Source organism: Sprattus sprattus (assembly GCF_963457725.1).
Source record: "Sprattus sprattus genome assembly, chromosome: 2".
Taxonomy (NCBI): Eukaryota; Metazoa; Chordata; class Actinopteri; order Clupeiformes; family Clupeidae; genus Sprattus; species Sprattus sprattus.
The window spans coordinates 18,111,129-18,130,231 of record NC_137921.1 but is presented as its reverse complement, the minus strand read 5'-3'; the positions used below and the strand labels follow the sequence as shown (position 1 = coordinate 18,130,231).

Genomic DNA, 19,103 nt, shown 5'->3' with positions numbered 1-19,103 from the left:
AAGAGACTTTTTTGAAAAGTTGGCAGCTCTGTAGAGGTGTGGTTATACTTTTTATCTGGATGGCCTCATAACATAATGTTAGTCTTTATCAAGAATGAAGACTATTAAATTAAACATAATACATCGTAGCTTTTTTCATGTAGTATAGCTCATAATTTCCAGAATATAGGCTATAGCAAACATGAAAACACGCCACACATACATTGTTATGATATGTGCAGTGATGTAGTAACGCATAGTCTTATGTCGATGAAGTGGAGGTAGAACTAATAGGAACTTATTAGAACTTTCAACAACAATATTCCTGCAAAAGCACAGAATACACGGACTATTCAAAACAAACTACACTGATTACTGAAATAACGTCAAAGTCTACTCACCCGAGATGTCACCACCGCACTTCTGGTCGTTGAATTACCCAAACCCCAGTCAGAATCGAAACTTAAGGATTTTTTTCATTATTTTTTCAAAGCGACACATGACTTGTTGCTCGGGAGTCTTAAAGACACAGGACGCAAAGTAAAAAAACAGGTACCGCATTGCAGAGCGTAATATGACCGCCGTTTGAAGTGAGAGAATTAACAAGAATAAAAGGAGAACTCACGTACGGTTGTCGCCACTGACAGGCTCATAATGTTATTATTAGTGTTTGACAACATGCAAAGGATCCCTACAGAGCAGTGGCGTGTGGTGACATTAATAGGCAAGGCTGAGCTGATGCTGACCAGCAAACCTAATTCAAACAGTAATATTAGATTGTAAATTGTACTACTGCATGTCAGTGGACCATTCATTCGTATGCACCCAGCTACTGGTAAGACATATGGAGTTACCAATGTAAAGGTTCATTTTCAGGTCATTTGAAATAGCTGATTTATAATCAGGAAAAGAAAGTGAGGTATCACTCCAAATATCTCCAAAAACAAAACAGTTTATTTAGGAAACAACAAAACTGAAGCGAAACAACATTTTGTAACTCTTATCAGATTTTGAAGAAGGTCTCTGCTTTTCCGTCCTCTCTGGCCTGGAAGAACACGGAGTAATCCTGCAAAATAAAGGAAGGACAACAGAGATGGTAGACAACAGTTTTCCCACTGCTATGGTTTCCAGGAAGAATACAGATCATTATTGTCATAACCTGAGTATGCAGGTACAAAATATTCAGGTATGTTAGTTAAAACTAATTTGCAAAACCTACCTCACTGAATATGCTTGTAAATGTAAAAGAATCATTGCTTTTATTCAGGTTAATATTTACATTTTTTTGCTATTATTTCTTAATCAAAGTATAGTCTAGATGGTACAGTATAGTCTAGATGGTAAACTGCTGCTATCCAACAGGCTATATGTTCATGAAATGGCCATAATATGCCACTAAAACCTGTATATTAGTTTTACGGTAGTAAAGAAGAATTAATAGTTTGATAGAGTAAATACTCAAACTCAATAACGCACCATGCCTACAGGCAGAGACAGACAACATAAAAGTCCTTAAAACAGCATTCAAGGCATAGTCAAGCCACATTCCACACACACTCATAAGACTATTTGGTGGGAGTGTCCTACAAGATGAGAGTGTGCTGTGGTAAAATTCTAGATACACCTGAATGGGTTGAATGACTGATGCGTGCATGCGTACGTGTGTGTGCTTATGTGTGTGTGCTCGCGTGTTTGAGTGTGTGTGTGTGGGCGTATGTGTGTGTTGGACTGCGTGTGTGTTCTTTTGTGTGTGTGTGTGTGTATGCGTATGTGTGTGTGTGTTTGTGCGTTTTTGTGTGTGTTTGTTTGCGCGTGTGTGTGATGAACTGCAAGGTATGAGTGTGTGTGCAGTGCTGTTTGCTGTTTGGGAAGTACTACCTGAATAATGACCTGTTCATAGACTCTGCACACATGATGTAAACCAAACAAGTAGAAAAAGCCACATCCACACTCACTCCAATAGAATGTATTGGTCACATGGGTACGTCATCTCAGCCATGCAGTGCAGTAAGGTGCAATAGAACAACACATCCACTCCTTGCTTTACCTCAAGTCAAGTGCTAATTTCACATGAACCCAAATGAGGAGAAGCTACATGAATGATCAACTGTCCTTTCTGACTAGGCTTTTCTTGCCTTTGAGTTAAAGTAAAATAGGGGATGATGGAGGATAGTGGAGTGGTGGTCTAAGCCTTGTGCCCTTCGCACATTTTTGCCAAGATAACTTATACATAACAGGACATGTTAGCATGACCTCCATACTCGACTGCAGGTAACACTAGAGTAGTCCCTTGGCTGGCTGGCATTAACCAAGTATTTTAGGTGGACCAAACTAGTTTGTAGATCGGACCCTCTCTGGAGCTGAGCCTGACCTTTGACCTTATGGTTGATGAGCAGCAGTAGTGTGGTCAGGTGGTTTGGGTATGGACGACTCACCCCACAGTAGGAGTCCCCGTTGAAGAGCTGCGGAGGCATGGCGGTGGGGTTGCCCACCCGGCTCCTCATCTCGTCCTTCACGCTGGAGTCCTGGGCGATATCCACCGCCTTGTACTGAATCTTCTTGGCATCCAGGAACTGGAAGATCTCAGTCTGCTGCTGCTTCAGCTGAAGGAGAGAGAGCAGAGAGGACAGCTGTCACATGACATTCTCAGGAAGTTCAAAGATGGGGAATTAATTCTAACAGCTCAGCTTACAATGACATAAGCATAAAAGAGAGTGTGTGTAAAGGCAGCACACCATAATAGAGCGTTGGCCTTAATATGGTGCTGATCTGGCCTTAATATGGTGCTGATCTGGCCTTAATATGGTGCTGATCTGGCCTTAATATGGTGCTGGTCTGGTGCTGATCTGGCCTTAATATGGTGCTGATCTGGCCTTAATATGGAGCTGATCTGGCCTTAATATGGTGCTGGTCTGGAGCTAATCTGGCCTTAATATGGTGCTGGTCTGACCTTCATATGGTGCTGGTCTGGCCTTAATATGGTGCTGGTCTGGTGCTGGTCTGGTGCTGATCTGGCCTTAATATGGTGCTGGTCTGGTGCTGGTCTGGCCTTAATATGGTGCTGATCTGGCCTTAATATGGTGCTAGTCTGGTGCTGATCTGGCCTTAATATGGTACTGGTCTGGTGCTGATCTGGCCTTAATATGGTGCTGTTCTGGCCTTATATGGTGCTGATCTGGCCTTAATATGGTGCTGATCTGTCCTTAATATGGACCTGATCTGGCCTTAATATGGAGCTGATCTGGTCTTAATATGGTGCTGGTCTGGCCTTAATATGGAGCTGATCTGGCCTTAATATGGAGCGGATCTGGCCTTAATACGGTGGTGATCTGGCCTTAATATGGAGCGAGCTGATCTGGCCTTAATATGGAGCGAGCTGATCTGGCCTTAATCTGGTGCTGATCTGGTCTCAATATGGTGCTGGTCTGGAGCTGATCTGGTCTTAATATGGTGCTGGTCTGGCCTTAATATGGTGCTGAATTGGCCTTAATATGGAGCTGATCTGGCCTTAATATGGAGCGGATCTGGCCTTAATATGGAGCGGATCTGGCCTTAATATGGAGCGGATCTGGCCTTAATATATTGCTGATCTGGCCTTAATATAGAGCTGATCTGGCCTTAATATGGTGCTGATCTGGCCTTAATATGGTGCTGGTCTGGCCTTAATATGGAGCTGGTCTGGAGCTGATCTGGCCTTAATATGGAGCGGATCTGGCCTTAATATGGAGCGGATCTGGCCTTAATATATTGCTGATCTGGCCTTAATATGGAGCTGATCTGGCCATGGTGCTGATCTGGCCTTTATATGGTGCTGATCTGGCCTTAATATGGTGCTGGTCTGAACCTTATCTGGCTTCATTTCACTCAGCTGCTCAGTCAGTCAGCTGCTACCTTTAGCCAACATGCACCAGCATCCCGTCAGACAGAGGAGTTCTGCCCTGAAAGGTGTTGCTACAGTGAGTCATGAAGCCAACTGAGTGTAACTGACAGACAGGTGTTTTATGTCTGTCTTTCAACCACAAAATAAGTTAAACACTCTGCTCCAAATCACAGTAAGACTCTCAATGAAACCACTCCTACAGTCTAGACAGTGTGGGGCACACCTATCCAGAGACAGGCTGGGGGGAGGAGGCTAAGTGGGGTAGCCCAGGGGAATGATTTTATCATCAGGCATCAACAGGGGCAGCTACATTCCTGTTTGAGTCAATCATTCAAAACATCACAATCAGGGGGGTATTCCAGAAAGCAAGTTTTTGATGAAACTGTGGGTTTGTTCACCCTGAGATGAGGGAAACTCTGGGTTATTATTTCCCGAAAGAGAGGTAACTCAAACTTTGGGTCAGTTACCATGGCAACTGACTGTGAACAAACAAACCCTGAATTTCTCCCCATCTCCTCCCTCCTGCTCATTAACTCTGGTTTCAGAGTTAGGCTATGGTAATCCTGCTCTCTAGAATACGCGCAGCATTGCAGCCACACACAAAAACCAATATAAATGTTGCAAGTCAGTCCTTGAACTTGGCCTGAACTGAGTTAAAATGGCATCAACCCCATCTCAGGTAGTTTACATGTTGGACTTGCACAAACAGACATTATTAAGAGGTAATTCCAACCATTTCACAGTGCAAGGGCAAGTATAGACTCTCCTATGCTCATGTGATGGAACACCGACTTAATCCATCTCATTTAAAAACAAGCCTTGTTTTACAGATTCATTGAGAGATGCATCTCCAATACCCTCTTTATGTTTACTTGCTAAATGTGAAGTGAGTTAGAAGCATGGAGAGAACGTACAGAAAAAAACGTAGCATTCAAAACATCTATGGTTTTACATGATAGTTTTTAGCACAGGGAGCAGCACACTGCCATAGACCTGACTGCCTGTACCTGAGAGAGCATTTAACCTGCTGTATGCTTTGTTGGCATTACTAATTATAACAAGGCTTATTCCATGCAACTGTAAGTGGCAATCAGGGATGCTCATCTCGAGGTTCCTTATTCACATGTTTTGTTTTCCCAAAAAATAACCTATTTTTGTCATTGCTGGTTTAAGTGTCCTACAATAAACATCACTGACTTTTAAAACTGTTTGGTTCAGCCATAAATAATCCACCTTATCACTAGTAGCAAAGGAAACATTCTTTTTTGACAGAATGTGATTCACTCATGAGTGAAACAACTGTCGTGAGCCTGAGCCAGTCATTTGGCAGTGAGTACACAAGCAGCAAACAGATCATATGCAGCCAGACAGGTCAGGTTTTAGAGGAGAGTGGCTCACCAATCCCAGTGAGGACCTGAATGCACCTACTGTGAGCAAGCATGTCATCATGTAGGGCCACCTCATCATCGGGGGGACACGACCCTCACTCAAAACACACAGCAAAACAATCGTAAACAAACAAACAAACAAACAAACAAACAGGTGGGTTACAGACCTCCCTGGATCCACTGACGCTGGTGAAGTAGATGGTGATAGTCATGCTGCTGTGTAGAGAGGAGTTATGGGACGGCAGTGGTGTGTGCTGAGGTGTGTAGATTTGGGTGTGTGCGAGTGGGTGTGTGAGTGTGAGCGACCAGGTGAGCAGGTTTTGACATGGCTCACTTGGAAGGCCACACCCCCGCAAGACTTGCAAGTGCCTTCTTTGGTTAGATGTCAAGGAGAACTACAGCACACACACACACACACACACACACACACACACACACACACACACACACACACACACACACACACACACACACATACACACACACACACACACACACACACACACAGACATGTCTGAGCTTGGCCTGCGGGAATGTAAGACTGCATAGGTGTGGACTCTGAATTGTTTTCCGCTAGAGCTGATACAGATTTATTTTCAATTCAGCCAGCTAAATGAAAGTAATCTAAAAAGTCACTGACAATTAATCTTGACAGTGAAGATGAAACCCAGCTTACTGGGCCCTTGCAGTGATCTGGTTTCAGACACTTAGCCTATAACTGTATATATGATAGCAGAACTTTGTCAAGGTAAGCACTATGGAGCATTTAAGTAATGTTATAATGTTATAAGTATCATTAATGAGGAGGTGAGTATTTTTTTGTGTGAAATAAAAGTAGCTTCACTGCAATTGTATAACACCAAAGGCGTGATTCTGTTTCTTAGTGTCTATTTTTATTGCATTTTCCTATCTATATGTTTATCATGGAAACAAACATTAAAACAGCTGAAGCTAACCCTAAAAATGCATGGTTATATTGCTATTAGATAATTACAGGACAAGAACATTTGGACAAGAAATATCACTTACTGCTTTTTTTTCCCGGTTGCACAGATTGCCCAAGCATGCACATTATTTGGCTGGCTGGCAAAGGCTCTGTAAGTAGCCTCCTCAACAGCAGTTAAGAAAATTAAGTTTTATTCTGTTAGGTCCAAACAGTAATGTAGTAATGTGATCATTAATGATATTAATAATAAAAGTCAGGCAAATCTAATGATTCACAGTTTGAATATTTGTTGTTGATTATTCATTCATCGTTAACAAACTCAATTATTGTTGGCTGTGGGGCCAGGCTGAACCAAAAAGGCAGCCTACAATTAAGACATGTTTTACATGAATATTCAATTGAAATGATTTCTTGCAATAATTCAAATTCTACTATCCAGCATTATCACTGCTTAAAATGTCAATTGAATACTTCTATTAAAACTCCAAATTGATGTGGAAATGAAAGGACATTCCCAATTTCTTTAGTGCTGCTGAACACAGTGTATAGATTATACGACAGCATTCGTGAAATTAGAAAAAATAAGAACATGACAAGAAATGTAAGTATTAATTACTCTAGCTTTACTTGAGTGCATTACAATTACCATCATGAAGATTGCGACTTCTTCTACAGGCATTGTCCTGGGCAGCTAACCTACGCTGGGGTCCTTTAACAAATAAAGCAATGTTGTCGCTCTTATGACGTCCTCTTTACCCGCTGTCGGATATAGGATTGGGTGAGTATTCCCTACCTCCAAGAGAATCCATCTGAAATATCATCCATCTTTCATGTCAGTACCTTTAAATTGTACTTTTTAACATGAATGATAACACATCTGTCATGTTTTGTGACTATTGCAGAATTTTAAGTCCACCATCCATCATAATTCTACAATGGCCGAGGAAGGGTAAGCGTGACCATTACCGCCGTACTGCATACATCACTACCACATAAATACGAAGTTGGTCAGTTACTGCAGTTGATCTTTTTACAAGACGTGTAACTCATAAGTAGCTTTACAAGTGCTGTAGGTTTGTTTGGTCACCAAGTGGTGAGAATTGATGCGCACTGCTCTCGGTTGCTTTCTGAACTGAGGATGAAAGCCACTCGTTGCTTCATTGCTAATGATGTTGCATGCTACCCAATTTACCCGCTTCGTGAGAACTGATGTAGTTGTAACGTGCTTTGCCTTTACAGTGCACACTCTTTATCTTACATCTTGCATGACATTTGCGATGCAATGCTGATAACTAACACCAGTAAAAACTATGCTGCATAGTTTGTGTTCACTTGAAGGATAGCCGGCTAACATGGCTTATGCAGCGCGAAGTTATGGCTGCTTGAAGTTTTGACGTTTCATCAGTCAGCCCTGGCATTGAAAATGATGATTTTTTTTAATTCTTAGTCGGATACCCCTTCGCTCTTAATCATGAGCGTGAAACGCAATCTGAAATGCCATGGGCTAACTTTAAATAGTCCAATGTGATCGCCCCACCCAGACAGCATCGTAATATGTTGTGTTTCGGTGCGCGTCTCCCTAGCATCGCTGCTGGAGGTGTGATGGATGTCAACACCGCTCTGCCCGAGGTGCTGAAGACCGCACTCATTCACGACGGGCTAGCGCGTGGAATCCGCGAGGCAGCCAAGGCGCTCGACAAGTGAGTATTCTTCCAGTTCTTGGTACATAGGCTTTAGCATCTGAAAGAACCAGCAAATGTTTGGAGTATATGCAGTATCACTGATGATGATTTGGCTCCCTCTACTGAAGTCCATGAGGATAATCGCCACTGTTACCCAATATCTTGTCTGAGATGCTGATGTTTATTGTATCATTGACATTGCTCTGATGGAAGGTGCAAGTTCTGATCAGTCAGTGTGTTTCTTACAGGCGCCAGGCTCACCTCTGCGTCCTGGCATCTAACTGTGACGAGCCCATGTACGTCAAACTGGTGGAGGCCCTCTGCGCTGAGCACCAGATCAACCTAATCAAGGTACGCTTCCACATTTGTTATTCCGTTAAGCTCTGAAGGTATTTAGGATGGAGAATATCTATACTTGGGTTGTTATGCATCCTATGCCTTTTTCTAGACATTGTATTAGTGGACTTAGCTTTGATCAGTTCGAGTTAGGTGATGCTGTGTCAGTGAGGATAAATTGGCTCCCTCTACTGGGACCCAGTGAGGATAATTGCCATGTTACCCAATTCTTAATGAAACACAGCTGGGCAAGTCTGAACTGGTTAAGGGTCTATATCTGTAAGTATTCTTGTTAGTTTGGTTACGAATGACATTCTGAACACCCAAGGTATACTGGGACCCGGTTCATCAAGGTATGGTGTCTTGACAGGGATGTGAAGATGTCAACAGTTGTGCATGTGTTCTAGAACAGTGACGTTTGGATGTTAAAAACTGTTGTCGTGTTTGTCTTTATTTGCCCCCTCTCAGGTCGACGACAACAAGAAGCTCGGCGAGTGGGTTGGTCTGTGCAAGATCGATCGCGAGGGCAAACCCAGGAAGGTAGTGGGCTGCAGCTGTGTGGTCGTTAAGGTGAGGCGCTTGGGCAAGTTGTGGAGAATGCGCTTAAGTTGATGATGAACATACAGTCTGTGATTCTGGCGAAAGGTTGTTGGGGGCGTGTCTCTCGTGCTTAAGCAATGTGTTTGGCTAGAATATTGTACGGCTCAGTCCGAGCCACTGTTTAAAAAAGTTATTTTTTTAAGTGCATGCATTCAAATGGACTGCTAGAGGATTTAACACTTAACCGAATTTGATCCAATGTTCTGGTTTAGAATCACCTTACTGTACCTTTTTCTTTGTCGGTTGGCTTGACCAAGGCAAGTTCTCTGGCTTTTACAATGCAAATGAAGCATGCTCATTTCAAACTGCTTTTGACACTACACACGGGTAGTAAAAAAAAAAAAAAGGATGTTTCCCATATGCTATGTAGGAACACCAGACTTTGAGTGTGCATAAAGCAGTCTGCTAGAGTACTGTAGGAAGCAATTTGCTGAGTTGGAGAATGTTGATTGCACACAAGGTTGAGGTGGACGGGACAAAAAAGGATGGGAGAACCTTTGTGCTAAAGGGTTCCTGTCCAGAGCCTATTCGGGACCGCTGCAGGGTATGATGCTCACGAGGGGAGAGGAGGCCTCAAGTGCTCCTGTTACTTTTGGGATCAGTAGTCACACAGATAACCTGTTTGTTAGGATGGGTTCATGTCTGTGATGTATAGCAAGATGTCATCTAGCTCTTGTGGTTCCATTGATTGGCTGTATATGTGTATTTATTTGCCTTCCGTTAATTCTTGATGGCACCCACTAGTTTAACCTGAAGGTGATGGGAGGTTTTGTTTTGGTATAGCACTCCCCCTATTTGAAGCACTCAGGTGTGTGTGTGTGCGCGTGTGACATTTGGCTGTTGTATGAAGTGTTTGAAATCCTGTTCCTACTGCCAATTGGTTTGTACGGTACAAATCTGATCAGGTTGGAGAAATCCCATTGAATTTTATTACATCTAATGTAATTTGGGTTAGCTTTGCTTTATATCTCGCTGCTTGACTCTTTATAAAAAATAAAGTAATGTATTGTGAATTTAGTGTTTGTAGTCTAGAATACTTGCCTCCATAGTTCATGTTCATGGACGTTGCATTCTGTGTGTGTGATGCTTTTTACATCCTAAGTTTCTATGTTTTTCTTCAACAGGACTACGGCAAAGAGTCACAGGCCAAGGATGTCATTGAGGAGTACTTCAAGTCCAAGAAGTAAAGCGCAAAATAAAACCTTTTTGAAGTGAAAGTACTTGTGTTTGTGTTGCCTGGTGTGTTCCTCTTGCATAAAGGGTAATGGAAGCGTATCCTAGGACACCTTACTTGTATCTGAGCCCTCTTAAACTGCTGCTGTCGATGTAAACTAAAACTAGTAGTGGAGGGCGGGACGGATCAATCGGATCAGACTTTGTTGGTCTATTCAATGTTGCACAGTTGACACTACTAAAAAGCAGGGTTGCCTGCTTACTGGTGTCTCTTAGTGATGCCATGATTACATTTTCACCTCAATGCAAGAGGTGTGTCTGCCTAGAGTGAATACACCTCAAAGTGCCAAATATCTGCATAGCATTGGTTTAAGCCGTGGAGTCTCGCACATCAAAAAACCCACACCTCTTTTGGATAGTCTATTTTTGAAATATTCCTGGCTGCCATGAGCTGGTCGCATTCTCTGAATGCTTTGGAAAGGTGCTTCCTTTCGTATTGGTTAGTATAGGGTGCACTGGACCAAAAGAAAGGGACATGGTACTATCCCACAGTTCCTTGTGTCCGCAACACCAATTGGGTTAACGTAACCATGTCGATGACATTCACCTCTGCATAGTTAGTAGCCTGGTGGAAGTGCAGTCGGATTCTCATAGCACTGCACTTGTCTATGAATTTGTCTATGAATTTGAACTCGCATCTTCTCCTGACTCCTGAAAAATGGTTAGGAAAAGAGACTCGACTATCCAACTGTAACATGTCCTTGTTTACGTGATACCTGTGGTACAAGGCAAAACATTTCAATCTGGAGAGGCTTTTAAAAAATTCAGGAACAGTGGTATAGCTAGTGATCAAAATTGTGTTTTTATGTGCACACGTAAATGGCAATAATTAACTACATGAATAATTTGATTACTGGCTACTGATTACTTTGGACACTTGAGTATTTAGGGTTTGATGTATGTCATCCATACCATGAAGATTCTCAATAGCTTCCAGTGTTTTCATTACCAGGCTAATGCCATAAAATAGAAAGGGGTGTGTTGCATTCAAAACCATTCAGTGGGTGTAAGAAGTGAATAATCTGGAAGGACCCCATTCATTTTTTTTTACGTTTAATTTATCTACATACATATTTAAAATAAACAAAAATTACATTGAAACACACAAACACATCTTTTTTTTATATAAGGCACAACAAATCATTATGCACATTCTTCTTTGCCAAAAACTTACAAAAACAAAGAGACAACAAAACCCTTTCCAATATCAAACAACATATATGTCCGTGTTAAAACTATTAACTGTAAAATAATTTACATGGGTTATGGGGTGTACACTAGATAGTCACTCAGAGTGCAGGTTGTTGCTATCGAAGCAGGAAGGATGGGGAGGACGGTTGTTATGGTTACAGTTTAAGTCTTTTGCATAAAGGATTAGGTCCTCCACGAGGGGAAGGAGAATCTATTTTAATTTTCGTTTCTCCACTGTCCCACCTCACTTTAGCTAAGAAAAGGAAAAACAACAACAAAACAAAAAACATGTTTGCGGCTTACAGTAAGACCTTGTATAGTTTCACAAAAAAAAAACATCAACATTCCCTCTCGCCATCCTCGTCTTCTTAAGACAGTTCAGTTATTTATTTCTTAAGCAACAGATTTTTTTCTTTTAAAAAAGACAAAAGACAAAATGAAACAAAAAATAGCAGTGTAATGTAGCTCCTTAAATAGATGTACAAAAAAAGAAACAGGAAACAACAACAAAAAAATGGTGGTAGGTACAGTTCTGCAGTTTTTTTTTTTTTTTACAGGTATTCGTATTCCAGTGCTTGATGTAGGGCCAACAGGTCCGAGTGGCTCGATATCCTCCAGAAGGGCATGTTGTGCTGTGACGGGGAGAGACAAAGGTCAAGCTCAACATATACAAAGCACTGCTTTCCGAGGAGTGCATTTCCCAAAAGCTTCACTGTTGTCCAACAACTTTGATTAATGGAGAGAGCATTCAAAACGAAAGTTTAACAACAGTTGTTACAAAACTAATGATTTCCATTATTAAATGATGGTTGTTGCAAAACTTATGATCTGTATTATTTAACTACAGTTGTTGCAGAATTAATGATCTCTATTATTTAACGACGGTTGTTGCAGAACTAAAGATCTTTATTGTTGCAGAACAATACTTTGGGGAAATGCATCTCTGGCTAAGTCAGTCAATGCCAAGAGTGTGTTCACCTGGGTCAGAACTGAAGGGTTCAGTGTGGTTATTGATATTATTTGTAGTTCGAATGATAATATTAGGTTTACGTGATCAGTGACATACTTATCGTACAAGATTCAAAGTATTACAATGAAAAGAATGAGTAGAATGTTTATTCTCCATAGCCTGAGAAAGATGTATGAGATCCTACCCATGATGCAACAGCAAATTGTGTTTTCTACTGACAGTGTGTGTGTGTGTGTGTGTGTGTGTGTGTGTGTGTGTGTCTGTGTGTCTGTGTGTGTGTCTGTGTATTTGGTAATGCGTATACACACAGATAATCTGTAAAACACAAAACCAGAAAATCTCAAAGCCCCACACACTGCAAACACCATGCAAGCTAGGCTAACTCTAGCACTTTTAGCTACAAACATGCAGTCCTACAGACAAACGATTCTTAAACTAACATTAAGAAAAGAGTCATTTGTATTGAACAGAGAGAGAGAAGCACACACATCAAGATATCTTGATTTGTTTCCTTGTTTGTATACAGTGACAGGAAAAGCAAAGAACACAGCACACACTTTGTATACAAATCAGTCCCTGTTGAGGCACAGAACTCTTGCTGAAACGCAGAAATCAAAGTGCACTTTCAAGCTCAGTAAAGACTCAATACAGATCATGTAGACAGACAGACAAACTGTCAACTTAAATCTTATTTTGTTCTACTTTTACAACATCAAAAGATATGACTGACTTCATGTGTCCTTTTTTTATAATGTCCACAGGGTCTGTATTGATTTTCTAAAAAAAGCCTCTACTTTTTCAAATACCATGAAACATACAGCAAAGATGCAGGTTGAGAAAGACATTTTCTTTTTAAAGAAAGAGAGAGGAATTGAAAAATAAACATCTAGCACACTAGCTCAGGGACAAGCAGGAAGTCCACTCTTGAGTCACACAGCGAGTTTTTGTTTTTGTCACTTCCGGGCCGTCCCGGTGGGGGGAAGTGGGATGTTTTACCTTTTTGGCCGCCTGCTCCTCTTCCACCCCATCGCCAACTACAACATACACTACTTTTCTGCCAAACCTTTGCATTACGCGCTCAAAGCAACTCTCTTTGCCTGCAAGGAGATAAACAAGGGGGGAAAAAGGACAGAGTTGAGAACCACGGGGGAGGAGAGAAGAAGGTCACTTTACCTGGCTGGCTGCATGTTCCTCGTCACGCCCATCACCAACCACAACATACGTAATGTTAGTGCCAAAGCGGTTGACTATACGTTCAAAACAGCTCTCTTTGCCTAGGAAAGACAACGCACTTCCTTAAAAGCCTCACAAACAAGGGCAAACAAACGCATCAGTCAGGTGTCATTTTGTGTATACAGACATGATATAATAGGACAGACTCATAGATATAAAAACCAGGAAATCAACACAGCAAATCTGATGATGGAAGGTTAATTCCATCTCATGCATTATACACATTCACAAGGAAAGAGGAGGATATAATCCTTTATTTGCATTTCATTTGGAAACAACGCCTTCATTTCTTGGACTGTGGCCCACTGCATAATCATCCCTGTTCACATGCACAAATCTACTTCCATTCTTGATTTCTACTAAATTCTACCCTACATCTCATCAGAAAGGGTGGCTAACAGTGATTGTAATAGTGACTATAAGGAACTGTTCATTTTATAATAATACTAATCCTTTTGGAAGGAATTAGTAGCCTTATGGAGGGACAATGAGCGAGTGGGGAAAAGAGAAGGAGGGGAAAAAGAAGAAGGGACGATAATGGAGGAAAGGAGGGGGGGTGAGGAGAGATTTTATTTATGTCTCTAAGAGGAAAGGACGGCAATAGAAATGCAAGAGAAAAAACAGTAAGGAATAAAGAGTTCACATGAGAGAGAGAGAGGGAGAGAGGGAGAGAGAGGGAAGGACAGATAGAAAGAGAGAGATAGTTAAGGGGAGTGACAGAGTTTGAGTTTAAGTCTTTGGAATGAGAGAGCACACAAGACTCTTTCCATAAACAATCGAGACAAACATGAATTCATCCTGACAGTTTAACCTCTCTCTCACTCAATCACTTAAAACACACACACACACACACACACACACACACACACACACACACACACACATTGCCAAATGTGTTTCAATGAATCATCAAGATGGTTAAATGCTGTTTTGCGGAAAACCATGGCAACAGAAGTGTGTGTTTTGGGGGTATTAATGTGTGGGGGCTCACACGAGAGAATAAGCAGACACACAGACACTGGCTTGGCTCAAAATCAGGATGACAGTCAGTGATTGTGACACACCACACCACACAAACATTAACAGGTAATTTATAAAGTATCAACACATCCAAAACTGTGTATTCATCAAAATGGTCCCTACAAAGCTCTACAAAACAGAATATTATAAACATTCGTCTCCAGCAACTGGACTTTATTCAACCCCGGGCTCCTTGTCCAAAGCCACTGTGCTTTACTGACCAGCAGCATAATGGCCTCTGGCAGCCATGTTTCCTGCGTCAGCTCTCTAAGTGCTCTCTGTGTGTCGGCCTGACCGCTGGACTCTAGTGGACTCTTTGTGCAAGTTAGCGTCTGGCCAGAGAGTTGGTTATCCTCCCCGACTGCTTCTCCTGCCTGAACCCTCCCCAGACAGCAGCAGCCAACAGGCCGAATCCTGCCCAGACGTCGCCTGAATCTCACAGAACCAGAACCGATCCAGTCCGATGCTATCTGGGTTGGCCCATCCACATATCAGTGCGACACAGCATTGACGGCTGTTCTTTCTCAATACTTTGTAGTGCTCCAGTTATTGTAATGTGTGTGTGTGTGTGTGTGTGTGTGTGTGTGTGTGTGTGTGTGTGTGTGTGTGTGTGTGTGAGAGAGAGAGAGAGAGAGTTTAGAAGGATGCTCTCTGTCACACTAACCACCATGGGAGCACTGCAAAGCGTTTAAGGCTCCTGATCATTCTTTCCCGACTCTGGGCCGAACCCTAACCCTGACCCTGCATACTCTTCCTAACCCTCTCCCAACCCACTCCAGAACCCGGTCCGATTCAAGTCTGGCCCACTCCCAACTTCACTGAACCTGGTCAGACAGTAGTTTTCTCTGGTCCGATTACATGGCAGTGCTTCACTCCTGTGTTAACATTCCTTACTCTCATGAGACGAGAGGCCATCTGCTGGAACGGTTCAGGATTCCTCTCCCTGACCCGCTGATGACCCGTTTGTGTTCTATCCAGAAACTGCTCTGGTTCTGACTCATCTCCGGCCCGCTCCAAATCTTTGCTGCCTGGTCTGATCACTCCTCTCTGAGGCTGCTATGACTGTCTAGTCCAAGATCATCCGTAACCAAAACTTGTCTTGACCTGATTCAAGCCTGATTCCAGTCCGCCCCAATGTTCCTGAACCACCCCCTCCCCTCCCACCTTTCCTCCACCGCAACACACTCCTGACCTGGGAGGCAGTGTGGAGAACTGTCATCCCAAACCCGCCGGGTCTGGGTGGATGCTTCCGACATGTTTCCATTTGGAACGCTGTTCCCGTTGCTTCCCAGATGGAGAAGGAGGGGCGGAACGAAAGAGGACAGGAGGGAAAGAGAACGAAAAGAGAGACTTAAGAGAGAAAGAAAAGGGAAAGAAGAAAGAGTGAAGAGAGTGAGAAGACAAAGAGGGAGAGAAATGGAAGAGCAAGAGGGAGAGGAGAGGACAGGGAAAGATGAAAGGGAGAGAAGAGAGAAAGAGGGGAGAGAGAAGAAGAGGAGTGTCGTGACCTGAGGGGTCAAATAATTGATTGGAGGAGGGCACGTGCATGTGGGTTTGATGAGCCAATCAGAGAGCAGATTGTGTGAAGGTCCCAACAGACATGACCGCAGAGATGGAGTGGCAGAGAGAAGGAGAGAGAGAGAGGGGTAAAGAGATTGGAAGAGGTGAGAGGAAGGAGATAGAGAGAAAAGGGCTGCTATTTATGTTTGGGGTGGACTGATCTGTTTTGGTTTAAATTTTACTGCCAGAGTCTGTTCCACACACGCACGCACGCACGCACGCACGCACGCACGCACGCACGCACGCACGCGCGCGCACGCACGCACGCACACACACACACACACACACACACACACACACACACACAAACACAAACACACACACCGATACTGAGACAACCTCCCAATGAACCCTCAACATTTTTCCTGACAGCAAAGTGGAGCAGATGAAAAACAAATGTGGATGTCTGGAGAGTGCATGCGCTGGAGAGTGTGTGTGCCCTCTGGAGTGTGTGTGTGTGTGCACAGGAGAGAGAGTGCATGCTCTGGAGAGTGTGTGTGCCCTCTGGAGTGTGTGTGTGTGCATAGGAGAGAGAGTGTGTGTTCAGGAGTCTGTGTGTGTGTGTGCATGTGCACACAGGAGAGTGTGTAAGTGTGTGCTCAGTATGTGTCAGTGGCATGAACCCAGAGCAGGCCAGAGGCCTTTCTCCTCACATAATGACTGTCTGTCTGCTAACCTGACCACCGGAGTAACTCTCTCTCTCTCTCTCTCTCTCTCTCACACACACCCACACACACTAAGACACACACTGCTGATGGCCACATATCTTTTGCCACAGAGATCATTTCATACATTATTATTTCATATCACTGGGTTATATTGCATTATATCATTTCACATAGCATCTATCATATCACACACTAATATATATATATATATATATATATATATTATCTATCATATCACTCATATATATTATTTTAATATATATTGTTATATATTACATCCCATCATATCAAACAGTACCCTTTGATTGTAGAGTTCACAGACAAACATCTTAGTTAATGTAAACTGCAGTATTATTTCATATCATACCTATTTTAGTTGCGCTGTAGATGTTCTCAACTGGAAAGGCAGATCCTAGGCTGTACAGCAGAACTTTAGCCAGGGCTGGAATCAGCTGTGTTGTGGTCACCATCACATTTACACAGTTACTTCTGTTAAGAGAGATAGAGAGCCAGAAAGAGATAGGAGACAGAAAGAGGGAAAGAAGGAGAGAGAGATGGAGAGAAGAGACAGAGGAAACGAGAAGGAGATTACTCGTTGCTGATGCACTGTTGATGTTCTGTATGGGAGACCGTAGGGCTATCACAGCTATCACAGGTGTGTGTGTTTTGGTCTTTCACCTTGAGCTGATGATTGACAGGGACTTGAGCGCGTTGGTGAGCCAGGAGTCTGTGAGGGCCTCCACCTCTGCCCTCAGTTGCAGCCATGCGTCCCGCTTGGCCGGTCCCAGCAGACCTGCACGAACACCCACACCGCCACCATTAGGGAAGGAGGTCTAACTGCAAGTGCACTTAAGGAAGCCACCAGTGTGAAAGGGGTAAATCTGCTTCTATAGGAACCACTGTCATTTAGTCTCATTTTTGCCCATTCAGTTTTTCTCAAATGTCCCTCGAAATTTCATCAGGATTTATAAAAACATATAAATATTTGTAAGCGACAAAGCATTGTTTATCTTCAGGCTAGCGCCTATTAGCTTACCGCCGACATTGTTTTTGTATGTGGTATACAACTCCTTTACTCGCCGGTAACGGAAAGCCAGCTTCCTCATCCAGTCGACTCCACCCCTAACGCCCGTCGCTAGGCAGAGGCTTGCGCTGGTTGCAGCTGCATGGAAGCCATCAGTTGCAAAACTGTAAGTACTGTCAATAACAACAATAATCATGTTTTATAAGCTGTTATTACGGTCAATAATAAAAACAATCATGTTTTATGAGAAGTATGTACTTTAAATGGCATATCTAACAGATATGAAGATAATGTCAAAACTGTATGTAGTAAATTTAAGTAACTGCAAACTTATTGTCAGTAAGAACAATAATCATGTGTTATGAACTACAAGACAACACAATTATTTCCATTAGAAACAACAACATTGACAACCAGACAATAAATATCACAACACACCCTTATACTAAATCAATAGCACAGTTGGTAACATGAGGTTGGTAACAATACCTCTATTATAGTCTCTCTGCTCACACACTATAAGCCTTACTTCTGTCATATTAGGTGCAAGATGGTCGGTGTTATATCAAACTGTAAAGTGATCTAAAGTGAGTCAAACGTCACAATAACTACTCCTCACACCTGTCTGCAATATTACAGCACCTGCAGATATGTGCAGTAAGGGAAACCGAGATGCTCACCCGAGGTCCTGTCCATTGTCATCTGACGACACGTCATCAATGTGAACCTGGTCACATTCCTGAAAGACACAATCTGCTGTTACACTCGGAAGAAGCAGTTTTTGTTTTTGTTTTTTGTTTTACAAAACTCTTTAACATATAACTGATGGAAGTAAACCTGATTTAAACAGATTAAAACCAAATCACATGCTGTGGTTACTTTATTGCTTATCTGTATCGTTTACCACATCTACAGAATGGAACAGTTTCAGAACATTAACTTTCAGATGCAACAAGCTGTCAGCCCCTTAGGCCACCAGCAGGTGGCACTAGCCTACCATAGTCAGCTCAGAATGCTGGGACTGAGCAAGACAATGGGGAAGACAGGAAATGACCAAAGGACAGGTCAGGAGAGAAAGTAAGGGTTGGTAGGAGAGAGACAGGGAATGCAGAAAAAGAAAGAGTGAAGAGATAAGAGGGAAAGGAAAGGGACAGTCAGTGAAAAGAAGAGAAGATAAGAAAAGGGTAAGATAATATGAGATGAACTCTTAAGGGGCGAGAGTGGGGCAAAAGAAGGTGAGGTGAACACTAGTGGGGTAAGAGAGGGGTAAGAGAAGGTGAGTTGAACACTAGTGGGGTAAGAGAGGGGTAAGAGAAGGTGAGTTGAACACTAGTGGGGTAAGAGAGGGGTAAGAGAAGGTGAGTTGAACACTAGTGGGGTAAGAGAGGGGTAA

At 42.6% G+C, this 19,103-nt stretch overlaps 3 protein-coding genes across 13 annotated transcripts in view; 1 reads left to right on the top strand and 2 right to left on the bottom strand.

The window, feature by feature from the left end:
• Window positions 1-982: 982 nt before the first annotated feature.
• LOC308381251 (SH3 domain-binding glutamic acid-rich-like protein 3) lies at window positions 983-5,459 on the bottom strand (the record flags this gene model as incomplete). Its single annotated transcript, XM_080858784.1, has 3 exons — window positions 983-1,045; window positions 2,415-2,582; window positions 5,415-5,459. The coding sequence occupies 3 exons, from the start codon at window positions 5,457-5,459 to the stop codon at window positions 983-985; spliced, it is 276 nt and encodes a 91-aa protein (XP_080714910.1).
• A 1,435-nt stretch (window positions 5,460-6,894) lies between these two features.
• rps12 (ribosomal protein S12) lies at window positions 6,895-10,028 on the top strand. Its single transcript, XM_080860701.1, has 6 exons — window positions 6,895-6,971; window positions 7,096-7,142; window positions 7,777-7,893; window positions 8,124-8,226; window positions 8,680-8,781; window positions 9,936-10,028. The coding sequence occupies exons 2-6, from the start codon at window positions 7,129-7,131 to the stop codon at window positions 9,996-9,998; spliced, it is 399 nt and encodes a 132-aa protein (XP_080716827.1). The 5' UTR covers window positions 6,895-6,971; window positions 7,096-7,128; the 3' UTR covers window positions 9,999-10,028.
• Window positions 10,029-11,021: 993 nt separating this feature from the next.
• Window positions 11,022-19,103, bottom strand: part of eya4 (EYA transcriptional coactivator and phosphatase 4) — a 74,614-nt gene continuing 66,532 nt past the window's right edge. For 5 of the 11 annotated variants that reach the window (XM_080832195.1, XM_080832198.1, XM_080832203.1 and 2 more), the window contains 5 exons: window positions 18,391-18,449; window positions 17,723-17,883; window positions 17,365-17,479; window positions 17,054-17,175; window positions 11,940-13,302 (listed from right to left, as the gene is read on the bottom strand). In XM_080832195.1, the coding sequence (XP_080688321.1) occupies window positions 13,100-13,302; window positions 17,054-17,175; window positions 17,365-17,479; window positions 17,723-17,883; window positions 18,391-18,449 (660 nt within the window). In that variant the 3' untranslated portion in view covers window positions 11,940-13,099. Of the gene's footprint in view, window positions 11,868-11,939; window positions 13,303-13,378; window positions 13,480-17,053; window positions 17,176-17,364; window positions 17,480-17,722; window positions 17,884-18,390; window positions 18,450-19,103 lie in introns of those variants that run through there. The other 6 variants (XM_080832200.1, XM_080832202.1, XM_080832197.1 and 3 more) reach the window with 6 other exon arrangements.